General features: G+C 48.5%; 1 protein-coding gene across 4 annotated transcripts in view; it reads right to left on the reverse strand.

The window, feature by feature from the left end:
* The window catches only part of NCOA3 (nuclear receptor coactivator 3), a 68,701-nt gene that overhangs the window by 7,129 nt on the left and 38,128 nt on the right, over positions 1 to 23,444 (reverse strand). For 2 of the 4 annotated variants that reach the window (XM_075583090.1, XM_075583089.1), the window contains exons 4-19: positions 22,365 to 22,465; positions 21,455 to 21,629; positions 20,032 to 20,220; positions 18,391 to 18,492; positions 16,762 to 16,902; positions 15,717 to 15,864; positions 14,070 to 14,455; positions 12,043 to 12,917; positions 10,939 to 11,074; positions 10,529 to 10,720; positions 9,586 to 9,819; positions 8,597 to 8,723; positions 6,631 to 6,802; positions 5,348 to 5,644; positions 2,123 to 2,227; positions 156 to 396 (exon numbers count right to left, since the gene is read on the reverse strand). In XM_075583090.1, coding sequence (XP_075439205.1) covers positions 156 to 396; positions 2,123 to 2,227; positions 5,348 to 5,644; positions 6,631 to 6,802; positions 8,597 to 8,723; positions 9,586 to 9,819; positions 10,529 to 10,720; positions 10,939 to 11,074; positions 12,043 to 12,917; positions 14,070 to 14,455; positions 15,717 to 15,864; positions 16,762 to 16,902; positions 18,391 to 18,492; positions 20,032 to 20,220; positions 21,455 to 21,629; positions 22,365 to 22,465 — 3,621 coding nt within the window. Of the gene's footprint in view, positions 1 to 155; positions 397 to 2,122; positions 2,228 to 5,347; positions 5,645 to 6,630; positions 6,803 to 8,596; positions 8,724 to 9,585; positions 9,820 to 10,528; positions 10,721 to 10,938; positions 11,075 to 12,042; positions 12,918 to 14,069; positions 14,456 to 15,716; positions 15,865 to 16,761; positions 16,903 to 18,390; positions 18,493 to 20,031; positions 20,221 to 21,454; positions 21,630 to 22,031; positions 22,138 to 22,364; positions 22,466 to 23,444 lie in introns of those variants that run through there. The other 2 variants (XM_075583092.1, XM_075583091.1) reach the window with 2 other exon arrangements.

A 23,444-nucleotide genomic window follows, 5' to 3' on the forward strand; every position in this document is an offset into this window, starting at 1 on the left:
GAATACATGTAAGAGCCTATGATTGCAATCCCTATAGCGATTATAGTGGGACCCTATAGTTTATACCCCCCTTCTTCCTACACTATACCCCCCTTCCTAGGACCTACACTGCAACCTGCTTAAGGAGTTCAAGATGAGCCACGTGTAACACTTACCATAATTGGGTGGGTAGGAGAATTGCTGAGGAGGAGCTTGAGACATGGGTGGTCCTGCCAGGGGGCTGTCCATGCTAGCGGACGCAGTCACGTTCGGAGGAGGGCTGAAGGCCTGAGGCTGCGCCTGCTGCTGCGCTTGCTGCTGTTGCTGCATCATCATCGCCATCCTCTGCTGCCTGATGTGATGACTGATCAACTCTCTGTTTCTCTGGGCCACCATTTGAGCATTGAGGAAACCCTGCTGTGAGCACATGTAGAGTACACGTAAGCACACACGCAGAACGCATGTACAGCCTACACAGCGATCACATCATACACACAGGTTTCATCATCTGGTGCATTATACTCTCTCTAAATCTGAGCCGCCCATCAACCGTGTGATACAACAGATCACAGCTTACAATACACGGGGGTTTAAACAGCTGCTCATCGCAATCCAACGCCAATGATGTGCCGTCTTATCATAAAAAGCATCGCTAAATGTATAGTCAATAAAAATGCCATCCCATATGCAATTATTATTATTAGGATGCACACCGAAAACATGTTAAAAACGCAAAATAATCAGAGTTTACAGAGGAATTAATGGCTGTGATCACGCAGAATGCGATCGCGCAGAATACGATCACGCAGAATACGATCACGCAGAATGCGATCACGCAGACGCCCACCTCCCCCAAAGTAATGAATACGATCTGCCACAAAGTTTAGGATTTCAATCTAGATGATGAATAAGCATTTGACCCGCTCTGCACCGCAGCGGTTCCTAATGCATCAGGACAAAGTGCTGAAGAAACGTAAATTGCTATTATAAAGGAACATTTATGAGAATGCCAAAAAACATTAACTTACAAGCAAGATAAGGATCAGCCAGGGAGTGTGCCGGGGAGACATCAGGTCACGGAAACTTATTTGTGGTAACAATGGCAAATCGCCTTCCTTTATAAGCAAGTTTTTAACCTAAGATTTGTGAGTGCATCTTGTTTATTTTTTCACATCTCCTTTTATAAAGTTGTGTTACACTGTGGATGGAGTGTGTGCTTCTTTTGCTTGTTTTGTAATTGTTATTCTTGCCACAAGTCCAGAAGACATCCAGTAATGCAGCGGTGCGCAAACTGGGGGGGCCTGTGTTACCCGCTTTTCAGCAGCAAGGGGGACAGGAGCAGGCTTACAGTAGTACTTCCTCCCCCAGGTGAAAGTGTGTGACATGATTGTGTGTTGTACCTGTTTTGTGATTGATTGATTGATTGAATGTGTGTGTGTTGTGTCTGTGTGTGTTGTGATTGAGTGTGTCGTGTCTGTGTTGGTTGTGATTGAGTGTGTATGTTATGATTGAGTGTGTGTTGTGAGTGAGTATGTGTGGGTGTTGTGATTGAGTGTGTGTGTTGTGTCTGTGTTGGTTGTGATTATGTGTTGTTAAAGGACAAAAACGGAGAGTACACAATATATGTGTGACCATTAACAATAAGAATTATGGTCATATGTACAGCCACTTGTGCATAAATCCCCTCTATATATTAGTACACCCATCCAATCCTGAGATGCCAAAGTAGACACATTTATATTTACCTACAATATCAGACTGACATATTTATGTGAGAACAAGTCTGTAATTCACCATACCGAGTCTCGTGCCTACTACACTCCTATAGGGATTTTAAACAATGTACACTGTAAATAAACTCACAGAGTCACTAATAAATTGATGTAATAAAATGTTATCGTTTTATTTTAACTGGGTTCTTTGATTCATAGTCAATATTGGCCTTTGCAATTTATCCTATTTGCTAGGACCATAGTTGTCCCAAACATAGAGTGAAACCTACAGTAGTGGGGGGTTCTTTTGTATCTTCTTCGATCATACCCTATGCTCCTTAAATGTAACAGTGCAAGAAATACTATGTGTCAATTAAAAAAAAGTGTTAACATTTAAGAAATTCTCTTTAGAACAAATTTATATTGCTTACCTGCGATCCCACCGGCGTCTGCATAACCGGCCTCATCACTCCGGCCCCCGCGTTACTTAGGTTTTCCACCTTCATCTCAAGTGCTTGTCGGCTTTGATTCAAAAACTTGGGAGAGGGGAAACGGTGGTTATTAGTCACCCAATACTGCGTCCCTTAGCATCACAGAGGCATACGTTCCCTGGAAATCCTTTCAGAGCTGAAGAGGCCGGCAAAACGTTTCCTATCGACGTTGCAACCTCCCTGCGTACGCGACGTCCGAGGTGCGTTTCGCTCTCCTTTTTTTTTCTAAAGCCCCTACACTGTCAGAGGGACCCGCAGTACTGCAAAGCAATGCATTGTGGGCCTATATGTCAAGTAAGGGGTTAACTTACAGCAACTCCAGTCGTCAAGGGCCACCAACAGCTCAGGTTTTATGAATATACCTGCTTCAGCACAGGTGAAGCAGGGAAATCCTTAAAACCTGACCTGTTAAGGGGGGACGGGGGGCTTGAGGACAGGAGTTGAGCCCGTCTGTTCCACTCTACAACATTGTGAAGAAAACTTTATATATATATATATTTAAAAAAATAAAATAAAAAGATATGCAGGGGAACTGCCCTGTTAACATGAACATGCTATATTGTACCGGACTGTCCTGTATTTGGACACACTGTCCAGTAAAAAATGAGAGGTAATACTGGGCGTGTATCTATATACCGGTATTACCTCTCTGGGCGTGTATGTGTATACCGGTATTACCTCTCTGGGCGTGTATGTGTATACCGGTATTACCTCTCTGGGCGTGTATGTGTATATCGGTATTACCTCTCTGGGCGTGTATGTGTATACCGGTAATACCTCTCTGGGCGTGTATGTGTATACCGGTATTACCTCTCTGGGCGTGTATGTGTATACCGGTATTACCTCTCTGGGCGTATATGTGTATACCGGTATTACCTCTCTGGGCGTGTATGTGTATACCGGTATTACCTCTCTGGGTGTGTGTGTGTGTATACCGGTATTACCTCTCTGGGCGTGTATGTGTATACCGGTATTACCTCTCTGGGCGTGTATGTGTATACCGGTATTACCTCTCTGGGCGTGTATGTGTATACCGGTATTACCTCTCTGGGTGTGTATGTGTGTATACCGGTATTACCTCTCTGGGCGTGTATGTGTATACCGGTATTACCTCTCTGTACATGTATGTGTATACCGGTATTACCTCTCTGGGCGTGTATGTGTATACCGGTATTACCTCTCTGGGCGTGTATGTGTATACCGGTATTACCTCTCTGGGCGTGTATGTGTATACCGGTATTACCTCTCTGGGCGTGTATGTGTATACCGGTATTACCTCTCTGGGCGTGTATGTGTATACCGGTATTACCTCTCTGGGCGTGTATGTGTATACCGGTATTACCTCTCTGGGCGTGTATGTGTATACCGGTATTACCTCTCTGGGCGTGTATGTGTATACCGGTATTACCTCTCTGGGTGTGTATGTGTATACCGGTATTACCTTTCTGGGCGTGTATGTGTATACCGGTATTACCTCTCTGGGCGTGTATGTGTATACCGGTATTACCTCTCTGGGCGTGTATGTGTATACCGGTATTACCTCTCTGGGCGTGTATGTGTATACCGGTATTACCTCTCTGGACGTGTGTGTGTATACCGGTATTACCTCTCTGGGCGTGTATGTGTATACCGGTATTACCTCTCTGGGCGTGTATGTGTATACCGGTATTACGTCTCTGGGCGTGTATGTGTATACCGGTATTACCTCTCTGGGCGTGTGATTGTGTATGTGTATACCGGTATTACCTCTCTGGGCGTGTATGTGTATACCGGTATTACCTCTCTGGGCGTGTATGTGTATACCGGTATTACCTCTCTGGACGTGTATGTGTATACCGGTATTACCTCTCTGGGTGTGTATGTGTATACCTGTATTACCTCTCTGGGTGTGTGTGTATACCGGTATTACCTCTCTGGGCGTGTGTGTGTATACCGGTATTACCTCTCTGGGCGTGTATGTGTATACCGGTATTACCTCTCTGGGCGTGTATGTGTATACCGGTATTACCTCTCTGGGTGTGTATGTGTATACCGGTATTACCTGTCTGGGCGTGTATGTGTATACCGGTATTACCTCTCTGGGCGTGTATGTGTATACCGGTATTACCTCTCTGGGGGTGTATGTGTATACCTGTATTACCTCTCTGGGCGTGTGTGTATACCGGTATTACCTCTCTGGGCGTGTGTGTATACCGGTATTACCTCTCTGGGCGTGTATGTGTATACCGGTATTACCTCTCTGGGCGTGTATGTGTATACCGGTATTACCTCTCTGGGCGTGTATGTGTATACCGGTATTACCTCTCTGGGCGTGTATGTGTATACCGGTATTATCTCTCTGGGCGTGTATGTGTATACCGGTATTACCTCTCTGGGTGTGTACGTGTATACCGGTATTACCTTTCTGAGTGTGTATTTGTATACCGGTATTACCTCTCTGGGCGTGTATGTGTATACCGGTATTACCTCTCTGGGCGTGTATGTGTATACCGGTATTACCTCTCTGGGCGTGTATGTGTATACGGGTATTACCTCTCTGGGTGTGTATGTGTATACCGGTATTACCTCTCTGGGCGTGTATGTGTATACCGGTATTACCTCTCTGGGCGTGTATGTGTATACCGGTATTACCTCTCTGGGAGTGAATGTATATACCGGTATTACCTCTCTGGGCGTGTATGTGTATACCGGTATTACCTCTCTGGGCGTGTATGTGTATACCGGTATTACCTCTCTGGGCGTGTATGTGTATACCGGTATTACCTCTCTGGACATAGTGACCTGATCGGCTTGGGGGGGGACACGGGATTTACCCGAGCAGGGTTGCTTGGGGACGGGGCAGCCTCCTCCATCCTGATTGGCTGCATTACCCAGCAGCAGCGAATCAGGAGGTGTCAGCAGCCTGGGGGTGGGGCCAAGGAGAGGAGGAAACAGCATGGAGCGGTGAGAGGTGTGTGAGCACGTCGCACCTTTCACCATTGTGTCCAGTAAAGGGAACCCTTTAAAACCCAAACTAGAAATTGTCCGCTGCGCCTAATAAATTGGCAGCCGAACGTGACACGTAACGGGAGTACAAGGTCAGGGTGTCTACGCCCCGTGTTTAATAATACGTTTTGTAAAGAGATAAACGCCACCGCCGGGAGCGAACAGAAAGGCCGCGCTCACCTGCTGTCCCTGGAGGCGCTGCTGCAGCTGCATTCTCAGCTGTTTGGGTATATTGGTTCTGGGCCTCATGAGGCTCGCCCTGGGGTGCATGCCCTGCAGCTGGAAGCTGCCTTGCTGCTGGCTCATCTGACTCATCATTGCGTTGAAAGGCGGGGGCTGCCCCTGCATGGTATTAAACGCCCCGGCTTGCATGGCAGGGCCCTGCCCGGAGTATGGCGGCCCGTACATGGGAGGCTTTTGGTCAATCAGCACCGGAGAATCTTGAGGTTGGAAGGAATCCGGCTCCAGCGTTTGGCCCTTGTTAAAAAGAAAATCGATTTTCAATTGTGGCCCCCGTTACGCCTCCAATGTCCCACGTTTCTTTATTTTAACGTGGGATTGAAGCAGGGGGTCTCCGGAGCTGAACTCCGCTCATTTCAGCTTTGGAGACCCCCTGCCTCCGTAGGGGGCGCTGGCAGCCGCTCGGCTAGCAGGGTTCAGGTAATGGCGGTGTTTCAAAGCTCCCATGCCCTGCCGGCCAATAGGAAGCCGTGACGTCATCAGGTTCCACTTCCTATTGGCCCGCGTGACGCAGGAGCTTTAAACTTGGACGAGATACCGGCGCCCCCTTTGTAGGGCTGTATCTCAGGGAGCAGGGGGTGCTCGAAGCTGGAATTAATGGGGTTCAGCTCCGGAGACCCCCTAATTCAAACCCAAGTTAAAAAATAAGGTAAAAAAAACGCAGAAAGGGCTCCTTTGAAGCCGATGCGACTGAGATGTAGAACGGACGTTCTTTTTCTTTGGGGCTACACCTTAACCTCGGGGAACAGACCGTTCTGAGCGCGCGCTTAACGGCGCGTTGTGGATCTGCTCGTCTCTACATCTGCGGCATTACATGAGGTGTACGACACTGGCGCAGACCCGGTGTACCCGTGGGACACCGGTAACCTTTGCGGGGTCAGAGTAGTCACGCTGGTTTTGATAGAGGTATTACAGCCTGCCCCCATCGTCTCGTCCCCAGGAAAGCCACTAGAGCAGGGGTGGGCCACCAACAGGCCAGGTATTAGGGATATCCCTGCTTCAGCACAGGTGGCCCAATCAGTCCCTGCTTCAACACAAGTGGCTCAGTGTTTGACTTCGTCGCTGGTTGAGCCACCTGTGCTGAAGCAGGGATATCCTTCAAACCTGACCTCCTGGTGGCCCTCGTGAACTGGAGTTGACTACCCCTGCTCTAGATCCCCCCCACCCCCCATAGTGCCCTAGTACAGCCCGTACTGTATATAAGGACGCTCTCCGATGCGTACCTGATTGACAAGGTCAGGGATTCCTAGAGCTCTGTCTATTTCCTCCAGCCCGGTGGCGTCAGTATTACTCAGGAGGGTGTGGAGCTGATCTAGGAGGGCGATCTCATCCGTCTGACCCTCCACCGTGGAGGGAGGACACAGGAGGTCGTCCAGCGAACTCCGGCCTAGGTGTCTGAGAGTACCAGAGGGGGCAATTGATAACGCGCTCACTGCACAGAATTATAGACCCCCCACAGTCATCTTAACGGTGCAACCCACCGCGCTTCCTTAAACAAATATACCCATGCTAATAGCAACATTTTGGCTGCTTTAATGTTAGGGGGAAATTAACTCCAAGTTGAATTTCTCACAGGCCTCTGAATGGGGAAGGGTTTGTCAATTAAGTGTTTTCTTTCCCCTTATCCGGCTGTACAGGCACTTGTTGATCACACAGTGACATCACACAGTGACATCACACAGTGACATCACACAGAAGGACAAAAAGAACGATTCCTGCGCTCCTACCAATTAGGCTAAAATAAAATAGTGACCTCATGAATAAGGGTTATTTAGTTAAACCCTTTGGCCAAAGCGTTATAAGCCTGCAGCCACGTCACGGCATGACCACATTTTGCAGGTACTGAACCTACACTGAATATATGTAATTATTGTCCCATGGATTGGTGAAAAATGTGAGAAATCCCTAAGGGGTTAAATAAAGATATGCTTTTGTGAGTAGTGCAATTAAAAGCTGCCCAAAGCCAGAATCACAGTTACCTGACTGTGGGTGCACAAATTCCCTGGTGTGAATATAATAAAACATGCACATATTTCTTTCTGCCAGCCGTATACATTCACAGAGAAGGGAATCGCACCCCCTCACCCAGTTAAACTCATTTAAGATGAAACATTATTCCATTTTTTTTTAAATAGGTGTTAAATGTAATATTGGTGTCAGGGCTTCATGTTTACATTATAACGTTAAAAAATACTCAAGTGCCCATATGTTACCCCTTAAAACAGGTCACTAGCATTAGTGAAAAACCAGAAAGTGTTTCCCTGCGCTTCTCTCATTGGAATAACAATAAATGGGGAATAAATACACATAGTGAGACCTAAGTCTGTAAGACAAGGGAGACTTGTGGTTACATCCTTGGATCAAATAATGCCAAGCGGGCTAACCAACGTCCCGGTCAGTCTCAGCAGCCGGTCCCTGCGCAGGGATTCACTTTCTGTATTTTCACATATGTACGGCCAATCTTTTCACCAGCAGCATGCTCCCTACACGAAGAAGCGCGGGGAATATATATATATATAGTTGTTTTACACTAGCATTAGTATACTTTGCCCTTAAAGGAGCAAATCCTCCTAGGATCAGAGTAGATCAAAACAGTACTGAACAGGCCCTCGTTAAGAAGATAATTAAATGTATCCAGGCCGCTGTCAGAAAACAGGAGCACTGCCATATATCCAGGATTCAGCGCACTTTGTCTGGGGACCCCTTATAAATGTGACATGTCCTCTAGATGTGATATTACTGCAGTAAGAATACTGAGAGAGAGACGGAGAGAGACAGGGAGGGAGGGAGGATAGAGAATGAGAGAGGAGGGGGGAGAGATAGAAAAGGGGAGAAGAGAAGGGGGAAGAGAACGAGAAGAGGGTGGCACAGAGTGAGGAAAAAGGGAGAGAGGTTGGGCAGAGAAAAGGCAGCAGACCAAACAATAACATATATTTGAGGGCAGACACTGTGCCTGTTTGTTGGAATGACCTTCCCCCGCAGGTCTAGATGTCACCGGAAGTCTTCCATGCAGGAAATGCCAGGAACCCAGTGCATTAAAAAAGGTAACCCAACCAAAGTGTCTGCCATATTCAATATGTACGGCTTTGCTTCATTGCTGCATGCTACTCTGTTTCAATCTAGAGGGTAATTTAGTTCACTGCAAAGAGCTGTGTTGCATTGTATCCCAGACACCCGCATGCACCCTACCTGCTTTGAGTGCTACCGGGTCCCTGTTCCATTGGCATCATACCATCGGGCCACGATCCCGGTGGGTTTGAAGGAGTCGCTTGTCCATAAGGATTTGATCCCATGCTCATTGCCATATCATTGGGCCCTAATAAAATCAAGATACAAAGTAACCCGCATCAAAAAAAACGTGTTCCGGTCCATATTTTCCCGAGACGGAAACCGAGTGGAGGATTTCACAAAATAGTACGAGATGAGGACGGAAACGGCAAAGTCACGTAGTCCCGGCACGGCGACCCTTAATGTCGGTCAGTTATGGTGTCTCCCTGTGTTAAGATCATAAACACTGCAGTGGGTCCATTGGTACCAAAGAACTAGCCGGGCTAACGGTTCCCTCTGTCGTTCTGTTGCATATACTGGTCATTTCGGGTCTCATACACCAGCCCTTCAAATGTTTAGGCCTGGGCTGGAAAATTAAGGATTTGTCTCTCCTCTGCCCAAATGTAAAACGTTTTCACCAAAACCCGAACTCGCAATAAAAAAAAAAAATATTAGAAAATGAGCAATTATGCAAATACAAATAAAATGGGGGAAAATATTCACAAGTTTTCTATTTATTTTTCTCTCGCACATTAGGGGGGGGATTAGACAAATCTGCCCACATGTACTCAGCCCGCGTAAACTCTCGCTTATCTTCACGGTAAGAGAAAGAACGCGGAGATCAATGCGTGATTCAGCCTCGATGATCTGACATGGCAGATTCTTCACTCTAAATCAGGGGTGGCCACCTTCAGTCCTCAAGGGCCACCAACAGGTCAGGTTTTCAAGATATCCCTGCTGCAGCACAGGTGGCTCAGTCATTATAACCGAGCCACTTGTGCTGAAGCAGGGATATCCATTAAAACCTGGCCTGTTGGTGGACCTTGAGGACGGGAGTTGGCCGCGCCTGGTATAAATACATAATTACAACCCAACATAAATTGGAACTCCATTCCAAGGAAAGGACATACTCAGCGGCAGCATCTGTTGCTGCAGCACTGGTCTGCTCCCAGGAATACTGTTGGACCTGGCTGGTAGGCCCGGCATACTACCGCCTATTGCAGGCCTCAGTAAGGATGGAGGGTAGTCGGGCCCCGGTCTTCCCACTGGTCCAGTGCTGGAGGGCTCCATCCTGTTGCCCACCGAGCTTTGCAGGCCCCATTCCCCTGCAGGGTGCTGGGTCATACTCCTATTGGAACCGCTTCCTGGAACAGAACCAGCACAGCCCCCAGTTACTTCTGTATGCAATAATCAGAGCAAGCACCCGGAACGTATGGAGAATTCATGGCATTTGTATAGTGTAATAAGTGAGAGTGCATAACGTCCCCTCTATTCTGACCGGAACGTATGGAGAATTCATGGCATTTGTATAGTGTTATAAGCGAGAGTGCATAACGTCCCCTCTATTCTGACCGGAACGTATGGAGAATTCATGGCATTTGTATAGTGTTATAAGCGAGAGTGCATAACGTCCCCTCTATTCTGACCGGAACGTATGGAGAATTCATGGCATTTGTATAGTGTTATAAGCGAGAGTGCATAACGTCCCCTCTATTCTGACCGGAACGTATGGAGAATTCATGGCATTTGTATAGTATTATAAGCGAGAGTGCATAACGTCCCCTCTATTCTGACCGGAAGAGTCTTCAAAAACATGTTGGAATAGACCCAACTGTATAAAAGAAATCAGATCTAAAATGGGATATTTGGCTCTACAGCCAGAAGTGAAAAGAACAGAGAGCCCCTGACTAAGTGGTCCTGTGGCATATTAGGACGCCCCTCTGTATTTCTAATCCCGTCTCACTTTGGGAAAAGAACACACAATTGTCAACACAGCACCGGGTCTGTTGTCTCAGATACCATGAGATTAGTCCGTAGGGGTTTCCCTCTATAGTTCCAGCGTTAAAAACGTACCCATCATTACACCAAAATTGTCCTGTCCATCAATCATTCTTGGACTGCCCATCATGCTTTGCTTTTGTAACATTGGGAAGGTGTTGACGTTCCTCACCGGCGGGGTAGTGACCCCCGGCATCGTGCTGTCTAATGACATCGCCCGGTTAAACGGAGGCCTGTTCACCTGCACAGACGGAGGACTTCTCATGCCTGAGAAAGGAGGACCTTTTATTTAGGACATGTCCCCAAAATGAATGGAGTCATTTATTGTAAAACCATGTTCACACAATAAAAAATTATATATATCATCTTCAGCCCTATACACACAAACACTATATATATATATATATAAATATATATATATATATATACACACACACCTGCTCTATTCGAGAAAATATTTAGTGACGGCAATGAACAGATCTTACTGAGCGACGGGTTCTCCTGGAATACCGACTGCTTGGTCCCCATGTTACTTGCATTCGAACTCATCGAACTGTTGTAAAATTCAGAGCTCGTGAGGGCACCAAGGATGGCGTCCAAGTGATCGAGGTCTCCGGTGACCTGAAAAAATATTGGCACATGGATCATTCCAAAACCGCACGATAAAGTCCGCACTGAGGGAGGATCCGGAACAAACACACACACACACACACACAGACAGACACACACACACTAAAAATATTAAAGACAAGAGCCACGGGTACACTGGAGTCTGACGTTTTACAACAGATAGGAAATGGACAGGCTGGGTGGCTCAAGTGGTTCTCATCTGCCTTCAAATCTTATGTTTCAACGTCTCATTAAGTGTTTGGCACGGGTCACATTTTACTACAAGACCTGGAAAGCCAATATGAATTCCGATGTAGTGCCAACTTTTGCCTTGAGCCTTTGGGGCCCGAGCTTTTTGGCACGCTGCTCCCACTCTTTGCAACAGTCTGCCCCGTCCAGCCCGAGAGGCCCCACCTCTGGGAATCTATAAAAACAGGCTCAAGACCGTCCTGCTTACCCAGGCATTTAATTAATGAACTGAAACCTATCCGGCATTTAATACAGCACCGTCCCATCCTGTATTGTCTCTATCCTTGGGTTTGGTCTCGTTTATAACCTTAAATGTTTTCTTCTTTTTCCCTTTTGGTAACTGGCGCTGAGTCCCACTGGGAGAAAAGTGCTATATAAATAAAAGTTGTTATTATATTATTAAACTATCTACAACCTTTCCCACAATTTCATTTAAATGAGTGGAAGCAAAAATCTCCATTATTGTGAAAGCCACTAGATTTAACCGTTAATGGCGATTTGGCAGAAATACCATCTGCTCTCACTTCCTGCTAAGATCATACTATTTATAGTCCCTACAACATCCGTAACAAAATAGGGGGTGAATATAACAACTCTAGATGAACACCCTTCGGCAGAGCTTCCCACCTTCTCATGTGCAGTCAGGGCAGGGGTGGGAAGGAGCGTCCAACCTATGTAATATAAACCTACCCAGCACAAGAATAATATGTGAGTGCAGTAACATTGCATACCTCTTCTGCCGGCTCTGTCTTTATTTTGATCTCTTTATCCTGACTTGAAGTCGGGACGTTGGAGCTACTGCACTGGCTCACTTTATGATCCAACGGTTCCACCTTCGGCTTTATGTCCTTCGAAAGCTGATCCTTTCCGTCGTCTTTGTCTAGCAAGTATCTAAGAAGTGCATTGTTCTCTTTCTTTTTGGGGCTCAGCTGTTCCTGTTTCACGGTAGCTTCTCCGCCAGGCGCAGAGCTCCCGGACTCCTGGAAGTTATCCTTGCCAGTGGCTTCTGCTGTGATCTTTGCTACCTCTGCAGGGGAATTGCCATTCTGTAACAGTTTATGCAGAATCCGGTGTTTCTCTTGAAGCATGGACCCGTGCAAGTTCGACGTAGAGCTGACACCAGCTGAGGTTGATGACGACACTCCTGAAGGACTGGTAACATTGGTGGAAGAATCTTTGCAGCTGGAGTCCATAGCAGAGTTGGCCAATGCATTGTGACCTCTTTCTTCCGAAGAGCAAGTCAATAACTGGAGGAGTTTCTTATGCCCTTTACTCTCGGCTTGCCCTCTTTGACTCTCTGACCCTTCCATGATGTTGTCTTTAATGTCCTTTTCGTGCTCTCTGCCGCTGGACTGGCACACGGAGCTCTCCACCTGACTTTGCTCACAATATATGCCAGCGGGGCTCTTGCATTCTTGGTTTCCCATTTTACTTTGCTGGGCCATGCTCATATTGGAAGTGTTCTCCGCTTTCTGGCCAGGGGATGATAACGATGACAAGAGGGAAGTTCCGACTCCTTCGCTTATTGCATGAAGGGCGCTCAACGAGCTGCTGGAGAAACTTCCGCCCCCCGCGCTGCCTGAAGACCCCATTGGAGAGTTCATGCCTGCGTTTACCAAAAAAAAAAACAGGAACCCCATTAACTAAAGCATTATATCTATTATAAAGTGGCGCATTAAACAACAAGTACAAGCAGGTCCGTATGTACACATAGGCCTACCAAGCCCCGGCCTAGGGCAGCAAAATCGGGAGGGGGCGCACATTTCAGGGGGGTCGATGCTGCGGTTACATAGGCCCCGCTCAGGAGCATCTCACGTATCCCCGCAGCAGACAGATGAGTGGCTCAGTCAGGGACGAAGCAGTTGGCGAAACGTGCGCGTCGGGGCTTATCCTTTGCGTGCCACAGTGTCCCTGACTGAGCCACTCATCTGTCTGCTGCGGGGATACGCGAGATGCTCCTGTATTACAGACGGGTCCCCTGCGATGGACGCTGAAAGCCCAGATACCCTTTGACCTCAGACAATGCACATTCGCTAAGTATTGCAGCAGCATTTCAGAGGTTTTATCTCTGCTGCCACCTAGCTGTGGGGATTATGCATATCTATTACCTCTGTATGTTTTCCATCTGTGTGTGCTGCACCTCTATGCTATAGGTGGACTCAGACATTTCAGTCATTGTCTCTATCGGGTTACGCCTGCCCTATAGGTTATTACACCGGCCGGTCTAGGCGTGGGTAGGCTAATCACTTGCTGATCACTTGCCCCCACACCTAAGGGTTTTGCTAATATTGTTATTATCCAATGTGCTATTTGCAGTAACGTCCATGTTTGTTATACAGACACTGTATGCACTTTATTCCCACCGTGTGTGTGCACGTTATTCCCACCGTGTGTGTGCACGTTATTCCCACCGTGTGTGTGCACGTTATTCCCACCGTGTGTGTGCACGTTATTCCCACCGTGTGTGTGCACGTTATTCCCACCGTGTGTGTGCACGTTATTCCCACCGTGTGTGTGCACGTTATTCCCACCGTGTGTGTGCACGTTATTCCCACCGTGTGTGTGCACGTTATTCCCACCGTGTGTGTGCACGTTATTCCCACCGTGTGTGTGCACGTTATTCCCACCGTGTGTGTGCACGTTATTCCCACCGTGTGTGTGCACGTTATTCCCACCGTGTGTGTGCACGTTATTCCCACCGTGTGTGTGCACGTTATTCCCACCGTGTGTGTGCACGTTATTCTAGATTTAGAAATACCTGGAACCGGCGAGAATTGGTTGGATCCCATCTTGGGACTGCCGCGATTCCTTGGAGACAGCATCAGGTTGGGCTGGTTGACGTTCATGCCAGGGCTGCCATGTGGCGGGCTGCTCATGTTCATGCCGTAGCTGTTGTTCTGGTACGGAGATTGCTGGATACCAGGCCCTTGATTAAGAGGTCCCATGCTGCCCGGCGAGCTGTATCGCGTGCCGGGCATCTGCGCCATGCTGCCGGCATCTCCCATGCCATAGCTTCTGCTCTGTGCGGACATGGTCTGAGCTGGTGAAGCGTGCATGGCATTGGCGGGGTTGGCGTTTGGAGCTAGTGGCGGCCTTACACCGTGTGCCATCGGGTTAGGCCCGGGTCGGTACCCATTCTGCTCCCTGATGAGTCAACACAAGACAAGTCAGTTATCAGATATGTATTCAGCAACCAAGTGCAAATTGTTCTAATTTCTTACACAACATTGAATTCTTTAACATTACTACCACAATCTAACGCAACTAATAAGTGTTGGGGAAGCCTTCTGCGTAGCCCCTCCAGAGCGTCGCCAGCGGTGTAAGAAGAGTGGGGGGTCCGTGGGTTAAGGGGGCCGTGAAACCTGAGCCCCCGCATGTAGAGGTAGATGCCGGATCTTCACACGCAATGCGCTAGGATTGTATTTTCGGTCTATATGGGGAAAGTGAGGGTCGAGGACAGCCTCTGCCCCTATTGTGGAGCCTACAAAAGCCTAGAGCAGGGGTGGGATACCCCCGTTCTCAAGGGCCACAGACAGGTCATGTTTCTACTGCCATCTCCCAACTATGCATGTGGCGGCAAACCTGTGATAGTTACCTGTTCTTTTTATATCACACTGGTGTGTTGTATGCAACACTAGTGACGTCATGATTAATTAACATATTTTCTCGCCGTTTTCACGTTTTGTTTTTCTTGTGTTACTTTGCTTTGCGGGTTTGTTTCTGTCGGACCTGCACTGTGGTGTCGGTTACATGATCTCGAGTAAGGCTCCGTCTGGAGCCAAAACGTGGAATGCACACCCACACACACACACACACACAAGCGCGCACACACATATACACACACACACACACACACACACACACACAGAGACACACACACACACACACACACAGAGACACACACACACACACACAGAGAGACACACACACACACACACACACACACAGACACACAGACACACACACACACACACACACACACGCGCACACACATACACACACACACACACACACACATACACACACACACAAGCGCGCACACATACACACACACACAAGCGCGCACACACATACACACACACACACACACAAGCGCGCACACACATATACACACACACACGCGCGCACACACATACACACGTCTTAAGATATTATTAAATTACTTACCATCAACTACATGAAATGTAAAAACAAAGGGGGGGGGGGGGGTTCCCTATCGAAGTCGTGACACAAACCCTAGCACCGTGCTTACTTCAAAAACCCCACTGCTGGCAGCATTCATTAACCTGCGGGGTCTCTTTGCCCCAACATCGCCCCTATCTATGCCGCGGGAAGGCTCTGCCCTCTGGTTGGCTTTGGTCCCTACCTGGGCGCCAAACCGCCACTGTGCCCACCTTATATTTACCTTTGCAAGAAGTGAGTGGAGACAAACCCATGCGGGTCGTTGGTGACCGGGTTGCGGAACAGTTTGCTTTTTGTCTGTGCGGTCACCATGGTGCCGTCGGCCAGTGAGAACCTGTATAGAGGGGTCTCCGAGTGACCGTGCATGTACGCTGCAAGGGAAACGCCAACAGGTCACATGAGAAAGCAAGACAAAGGATGCCGACATTCCCCGGGGGTTCTGGCACCGCGTGGCTGTCGCTATACGACCATAGTGTCTAAAACAGGGGTAACCAACTCCAGTCCTCCAGAGCAGGGGTGCGCAAACCGGGGGGGGGGGGGGGGGGGAGGGCGCAAGATTTTTCTGGGGGGGCCCCGCGCCCTTCCCCAAGGCATTTAAATGAAATGCCGGGGGATCCCGTGAGGCCTCTGCAACTTCACTTACCAGAATTCAGAGGCTCGGAGTGACGCGTTGCCATGGCAACGTGACGGCAAATGCCGCTGCGGGGTCATGTGACGTCCTTTGACACCGGTTGCCATGCCGACGTCAGAAGAAAGAGAAGACGTCAGAAGACCCCGGCAAAAGAGGTAAGGGGGGCGCGAGCACGGGGAGGGGGGGGGGGGGAAGCAGGCAAACCACACCTGTTGACAGCTCTGGGGGACAGAGTTGGCCACCTCAGGTCTAAAATGATTATTACATCACAGATTTATAGCTGCAACATCAGCCAAGATTAATCTCAAACTAAAATTAGGAAAAACACACAAACACAACTCTATGTTAAAAGAAAAAAAAGCTCAAATCTCAATGATCTGATATGAACCTTTTATACATAGTTACACAGTAATTACATAGTTACATAGTTACACAGTTACACAGTTACACAGTAGTTATATATAGTTACATAGTTACACAGTAGATGAGGTTGAAAAAAGACGTACGTTCCTCAAGTTCAACCTATGCTAAATTTAGACAACAGATACTTTATCCTTTATCTATACTTACTTATTGATAACGAGCTTAGTACACAGTGGAGCACAGTACAAAAGGACAATGAGAAATACACACGTACCGTCCTGATAGTGGCGTTTGTATGTCCAGGGCTGCCCCTCGCTGTGACACAGGAACCGCTGTATACATCTGCGGATTGTATCCTCAAAGCCTGGCCGCATCGAGGATCTCAGGGAGTTCGCATCTATATTCACCACCTTGCCTGTTAAAGAGGTTAGAAATTACTTCTAGAATATATATATATATATTTACATATAATATATATAAATAAAACCTAGGTTATATTATATATATGGCGCTCGATCACAGGAGCTGGGCCGCCGACAGGGGGCAGGGAAGCTGGAACAACTGTCCTAGGCCCTAACCTCTGCGTCCAGCAGCGGGCACGGCCTTCAGTGTTAGTCCTGCCACAGCGCTGGAAGTTGGGCTGTTTGGTGCGTTACCAGAGACCCCATGTATAAAGTATGTGTGTGTGTTGTATAGGAGGTTTTTATGTGAATGGTGTGAGGAATGGGGGGGGGGGGTATGTGAATTGGGCGAGAGAGAGGCGAGGGAGTGACAGAGAGAGTGAGTGGTGGGGGTGTGAGGGAGAGAGGTGGGGACAAGAGAGGGAGAGAAAGAGAGGTGGGGAGGAGGGAGAGAAGGAGAGAGAGAGAGATGGGAGCGTGAGGGAGAGAAAGAGAGATGGGGACGTGAGGGAGAGAAAGAGGTGGGGAGGAGGGAGAGAGAGAAAGAGGTGGGGAGGAGGGAGAGAGAGAGATGGGAGCGTGATAGATAGAGAGGTGAGGGAGAGAGAGGTGGGGGCGTGAGGGAGAGAAAGGTAGAGGCATGAGGGAGAGAGAGAGGTGGGGAGTAAGTGAAAGAGAGAGAGAGAGAGTGAGAGGGAGAAAGAGAGAGGTGAGAGAGAGAGAGGTGGGGGAGTGGGGGAGTGAGGGAGAGAGAGAGGTGGGGCATGAGGGAGAGAGAGAGGTGGGGCCGTGAGGGAGTGAGAAAGAGGTGGGGACGTGACGGAGAGAGTGCGAGGCGGGGAAGTGAGGGAGAGAGAGAGGCGGGGGAGTGAGGGAGAGAGAGAGGCGGGGGGAGTGAGGGAGAGAGAGGCGGGGGAGTGAGGGAGAGAGACAGAGAGGTGGGGTCGTGACGGAGAGCGAGGCGGGGAAGTGAGGGAGAGAGGCGGGGGGGAGTGAGGGAAAGAGAGAGGCGGGGGAGTGAGGGAGAGAGAGACAGAGAGGTGGGGTTGTGACGGAGAAAGAGCAAGGCGGGGAAGTGAGGGAGAGAGAGAAGCGGGGAAGTGAGGGAGAGAGAGAGGCGGGGGAGTGAGGGAGAGAGACAGAGAGGTGGGGTCGTGACGGAGAGAGAGAGCGAGGCGGGGAAGTGAGGGAGAGAGAGAGGCGGGGTAGTGAGGGAGAGAGAGACGTGGGGGCGTGAGGGAGAGAGAGAGACGTGGGGGCATATGAGAGAGAGAGAGAGAGGGGTGAGACAGGGGAGTGAGAGAGGGAGAGATGTGGGTATGAGAGTGGGGGGGATCTCACAAGGCTGGGGGGGGGGGCAGTGGACCCCAATTCCTGGGTCCCCGGGAAAGCGTTCTGTGGCCCTGGACAGGAGAACGGATCCATCGGCAGCTTAGATAAAATAAATAACATTTGCACTGGCGCATTCATATCACACGCGCGCCTCCTTTCCCCTCACTCACCTGAGAGGTCATGCCTTGTAATGAAGCTCTCAGGGCTCGCTGCAAACACCCTCTCCGCTGTCGCAATACGTCTGGCCACACAGATCATACAGGACTGGAGATCTGGGGGGGGGGACGAAATTAGCCATCGGAAACCTGTTCCAGCAAATAAAGGTTCCCACGGACGTCCTGGCGGAGTATTGCACGTACATTACAGTGCGGTACGGTCAGCGTAGGTCAGCTGACCGTGGACCAGTCTTCTCTCACTGTGCACAAGCGGTAAGATTACAATGTATGCTCTACTGCAGAGGCCAGCAACAGGTCAGGTTTTCAGCATATCCCTGCACAGGAAGAGGCAATCCAAGCCGGGTTTTTTTCTTCTTCATTTATTTTTATTGTAGCGTTGAAGCAGGGGGTTTCCAGAACTGAACCCCCTGCTTCCAGGGGTACGTACCTCCGTAGTGGGTGCCGGTAGCCGCTGCAGGGTTCACATTATGACATCACCCAGGTGCGGCTTCCGTTTGGCCAGTGTGACGCGGGAGGTTTAAACTGCAGGCGCCCCCTTCGGAAGCAAGTATCTCTGAAAGCAGGGGGTCCCCGGAGCTGAAATTAACGGGGTTCAGCCCCAGAGACCCCCTGCTCCACACCTATATTAAAAAAAACAACAACACAAAAACGCTTGGATTGCTCTTTTAGGAACCAGTAGGAACCAGTAAGAACCAGTAGGAACCAGTAAGAATGTTAAGAGACTTGGTTTAAGAAAAGTATAAAACACAAACCGTTTACCTGTAGAACGTAATGGGTCTATTCAGTCTGAAACGGTTACATTGTTATTGAAACGTATCGTTTATTAACATGCAGGTTAACTACGGTCAGAAACAATGCCGTGATTATTTATTCATGGGGTTAGTGAGCAGACCCCTAACCGTATAAATACTTCTTGGTATATTTAGCCACTCTGGCAACAACAGGGTTCAGCAAATAGCGGTACCTTTTAGTTGGAAGTGTAATTTATGTCAAGATAACTAGTGAAGAAAATGCTCCTTAGGCCGCGCTTATAGTGCCGGCGACGCGACGTTGGCTGAAAACAAATACATTGCCGCCGCCGCGTGCGCTTATAGTGCACGCGACGGCGACAAGCGATGGAGCGACGCCGCCGTCGTGAAAATCTGAAGCCGGCAAAATTTGATTTTTCGAGGGCCGTCACATGACGGCCCTTGAACAAATCAAATTGCCAGAATCCCGCGACCCCGCCACCCGGCGAAACGTAACTTTCGCCGGTGGTGATGGCGACGGGTGACGTTACCCGCCGTGTCGCCGTCGCCAACGACGGCACTATAGGCACGGCCTTAGGACGGTCTAGCACAGTATACACAATAGCATAATACGCAGGTCTTGACTACGATGGAGTGGCCCAATAAAAAAGAAGCCTCGTTTACATTACAACCATTATTTCCGTCCTCAATCCTGATGAAGCTGCAACCTGGAGGCTAAACCGTTGTGGGTGATTGGAGTGGGGAATAGAACGCTGTGTGCGCCTTTATAGACCATGTTACTGTGCCGGATACTGTTCCTGCCTTTAGGAACAGAAGAGCGAGTGTAGCCATTGTGAATGTTCACCAGTAGATACACCTCGTGGGGATGGAATAATGTCCGTCTCACCTTCACCTTCCTCGATCATGGCTCTTGGCTGTGACAATGCGAAGCACTGCATGGTTTCGTATCTCTGACGCGCGTCCATGCTGCTGCTCCCGTCTTCCAGAAGATCGTGCGACATTCTGACCAGCATACGGCAGTTGAAAGTGTGGCTCTTCTGCCGCGGCGTTTCATTTGACCACGGGACGCCGTTAACTACCAAGGAAAGAGGAGCAGCGTAAGAATGCGCCTTTATCAGGGGCGTCCATTGCCAGAGCCCACTCTTATTCCGAGGTCGCCCTTTCCCATATATCTTTATGGGGCAATCCATGCGCTTAGTGTTTGTAATATATGTGTGTTAATTGGTTAATGTTATACATATAACTGAAGCAGGGGGTCTCCGAAGCTTAACCCATTAGTTTCAGCTCTGGGGACCCCTGCTTCCGGAGATATTTACCTCCGTGGGGGGGCGCCGGTAGCACCTCCGCCTCGGCTACCAGTGTTCACGTAATGGCGGCATTGTAAAAATCTCAAGCCGTGCGGGCCAATAGGAAGCTGTGATGTCATCAGGTCCGGCTTCCTATTGGCCCACGTGACGCGGGAGCTTTAAACTTGAAACCCCAGCTAGCGGCTACCGGCGCCCTCTATGGGGGTACGTATCTCCGGAAGCAGGGGGTCCTCTGGGCTGAAATTAATGGGGTTCAGCCCCGGAGGCCCCGAGCGTCAATCCTGTGTTTGGGGTAAATACAAATATAAGATAAGAATCTGGCGTCTAAATTTAGCATAGGCTGAACTCGATCTACTATGTAACGGAGTAACGGAGTAACGGAGTAACGGAGTAACGGTGTAACGGAGTAACGGTGTAACGGAGTAACGGTGTAACGGTGTAACGGAGTAACGGTGTAACGGAGTAACGGTGTAACGGAGTAACGGTGTAACGGAGTAACGGAGTAACGGTGTAACGGAGTAACGGAGAAACGGTGTAACGGAGTAACGGTGTAACGGAGTAACGGAGAAACGGTGTAACGGAGTAACGGAGTAACGGTGTAACGGTGTAACGGAGTAACGGTGTAACGGTGTAACGGAGTAACGGAGTAACGGTGTAACGGAGAAACGGTGTAACGGAGTAACGGTGTAACGGAGTAACGGTGTAACGGTGTAACGGAGTAACGGTGTAACGGAGTAACGGAGTAACGGAGTAACGGTGTAACGGAGTAACGGTGTAACGGAGTAAGGGTGTAACGGAGTAACGGTGTAACGGTGTAACGGAGTAACGGTGTAACGGAGTAGCGGAGTAGCGGAGTAGCGGAGTAACGGAGTAACGGTGTAACGGAGTAACGGAGTAACGGAGTAACGGTGTAACGGTGTAACGGAGTAAGGAAAACGTACCGCACCTTGTACACAACGGCAGCCTCTCCCAGTACTAAAGGGGCGGGGCGACACAACGTACCTGCAGATTTGGGCAGGTTCTTGAGGAAATCCTTGCGGTCCTCGTCATGCAGTATGCTGTAGACGCTCGTGTTAACCAGATCTTCTTGTTTATACTGTAAATACTGGGTGACATTTTCCGACACGAAAACGATACTTCCCTCGCGGTTCACCACAAACAGAAAGCCGTCCAAAGCCTGCGCTCGGAGACACACACGCATTACACACACACACAGGACAAGTACATCGCTCCAGTTGTGTACAACATCCAGCCCAGGGGCGGATAACTGCAGTCCTCAAGGGCCACCAACACATCAGGTCTTCGACTGAGCCACTGATTGAGCCACCTGTGCTGAAGCAGGGATATCCTGAAACCCTGGTGTGTTGGTGCAACACCTGGTTTTAGCCAATATTTAAAGTCAAGGTGTTTTTTTTTTAACAAGGCTTTTTTTGGGATATTCTGTGGGGGGTGGGGGGGGGAAGAGGGAATAAGATCTCTCCGGCCTGTATCTAATGAGTCGCAAAATCTGACAAATACAGAAATTGAGAACAGGCAGTGTGTCAAAAAGAAAATGATAATACCAAGTTTATTATATCACCTTATATTTATGTTCTAGCATAGACTCCGAAACGCTTTATAATGCTACTTTAGAGACAGAGATACTGCCACCTCTGGGTTCTAATCCCGGCAGGACAGTTTTTGGTCTAAATGGCAAAAAAGAAGAAAGGAAAGATATTACCGTTACCCAGATACGAATGGGAGGCACAGAAAAAGGGGGTTTGTCCGAGACCGCATAGAGTACCGCCGAGTATTAAACTGCAAGTGTGTGTATTTAAAGATGAACACCCAATACACCTCTTCCATGCTAAAACTATACAGAGCAAGTGCTACAAAGTCACACCGAGGGTTAGTAGCGCCCAGCGTTACCTACCTGTAATAAGAGAGGTCCAAGGGAGTCCTTATCAATTACTCCCTGTCCCGTCGAAGAGACATCGGCCTTCTGAACATCGTCATCATTGGAAGAGGATTTTCCTGCAACAGGGATATTTTAAAATCATCTCTACTGGTTAAGTTTAAAGCGGCAGACCGAGCAATATTCTACATGTGGGATTTTTTCCATGAATCAGTTCTGTACTGTGATAAAATCCTTGTAGCATTTTCTTTTCTTAAACCCCTGAATGACATTTTTTATGTATTAGAATGTAACAAGCATTTTTTGTTTCTATAGCAACCATTTACAAAGTCACATCCCCTTCCTCTTCTGAAACAGGCTCTGGCACACCCCTTTTTGAGCCCCGCCCTCTCTCTAGCAGTGCGCCAATTGTATCTAGTGACTTCCTGGTCACATGATCTTCCTAACAGAACTTTGCATCTTTGGTCCTCTTCTGCTGCACTGACGGCCATTTAGTGAAACCCGAAGAAAATCACACGAGAACGGATCGTTTGGTAACTTACAGTAGCTAATTACTTATCATTGTGTGAATTGTATTGATGCACATATTTTTGTATACTTTTTTGGTGAGTCTATCTTTAGAGTGTGCGCGTGTGTGTATATGTATATAATACATAGGCGTGTGTATATGTATATAATACATAGGCGTGTGTATATGTATATAATACGTAGGCGTGTGTATATGTATATAATACGTAGGCGTGTGTGTATATGTATATAATATATAGGCGTATGTGTATATGTATATAATACATAGGCATGTGTTTATATCTATATAATATGTAGATAACAATGGCATTCCCTAACAAATACAGGTAACTGAGCACGTGCACGCATAATAAAATTACTGCACTGTCACTGCCCCACTGAGCACTGCACTACAGGTCAGATGCCTTGTAAAGAACCCCAACCCTCTCTAATAGCGGGTCTGAGATCAGATGCATTGTAAGGAACCCCAACCCTCTCTAATAGCGCGTCTGAGATCAGATGCAATGTAAGGAACCCCAACCCTCTCTAATAGCGCGTCTGAGATCAGATGCATTGTAAGGAACCCCAACC

The sequence above is a fragment of the Ascaphus truei genome, unplaced genomic scaffold, assembly GCF_040206685.1.
Source record: "Ascaphus truei isolate aAscTru1 unplaced genomic scaffold, aAscTru1.hap1 HAP1_SCAFFOLD_285, whole genome shotgun sequence".
NCBI classification, from domain to species: Eukaryota; Metazoa; Chordata; class Amphibia; order Anura; family Ascaphidae; genus Ascaphus; species Ascaphus truei.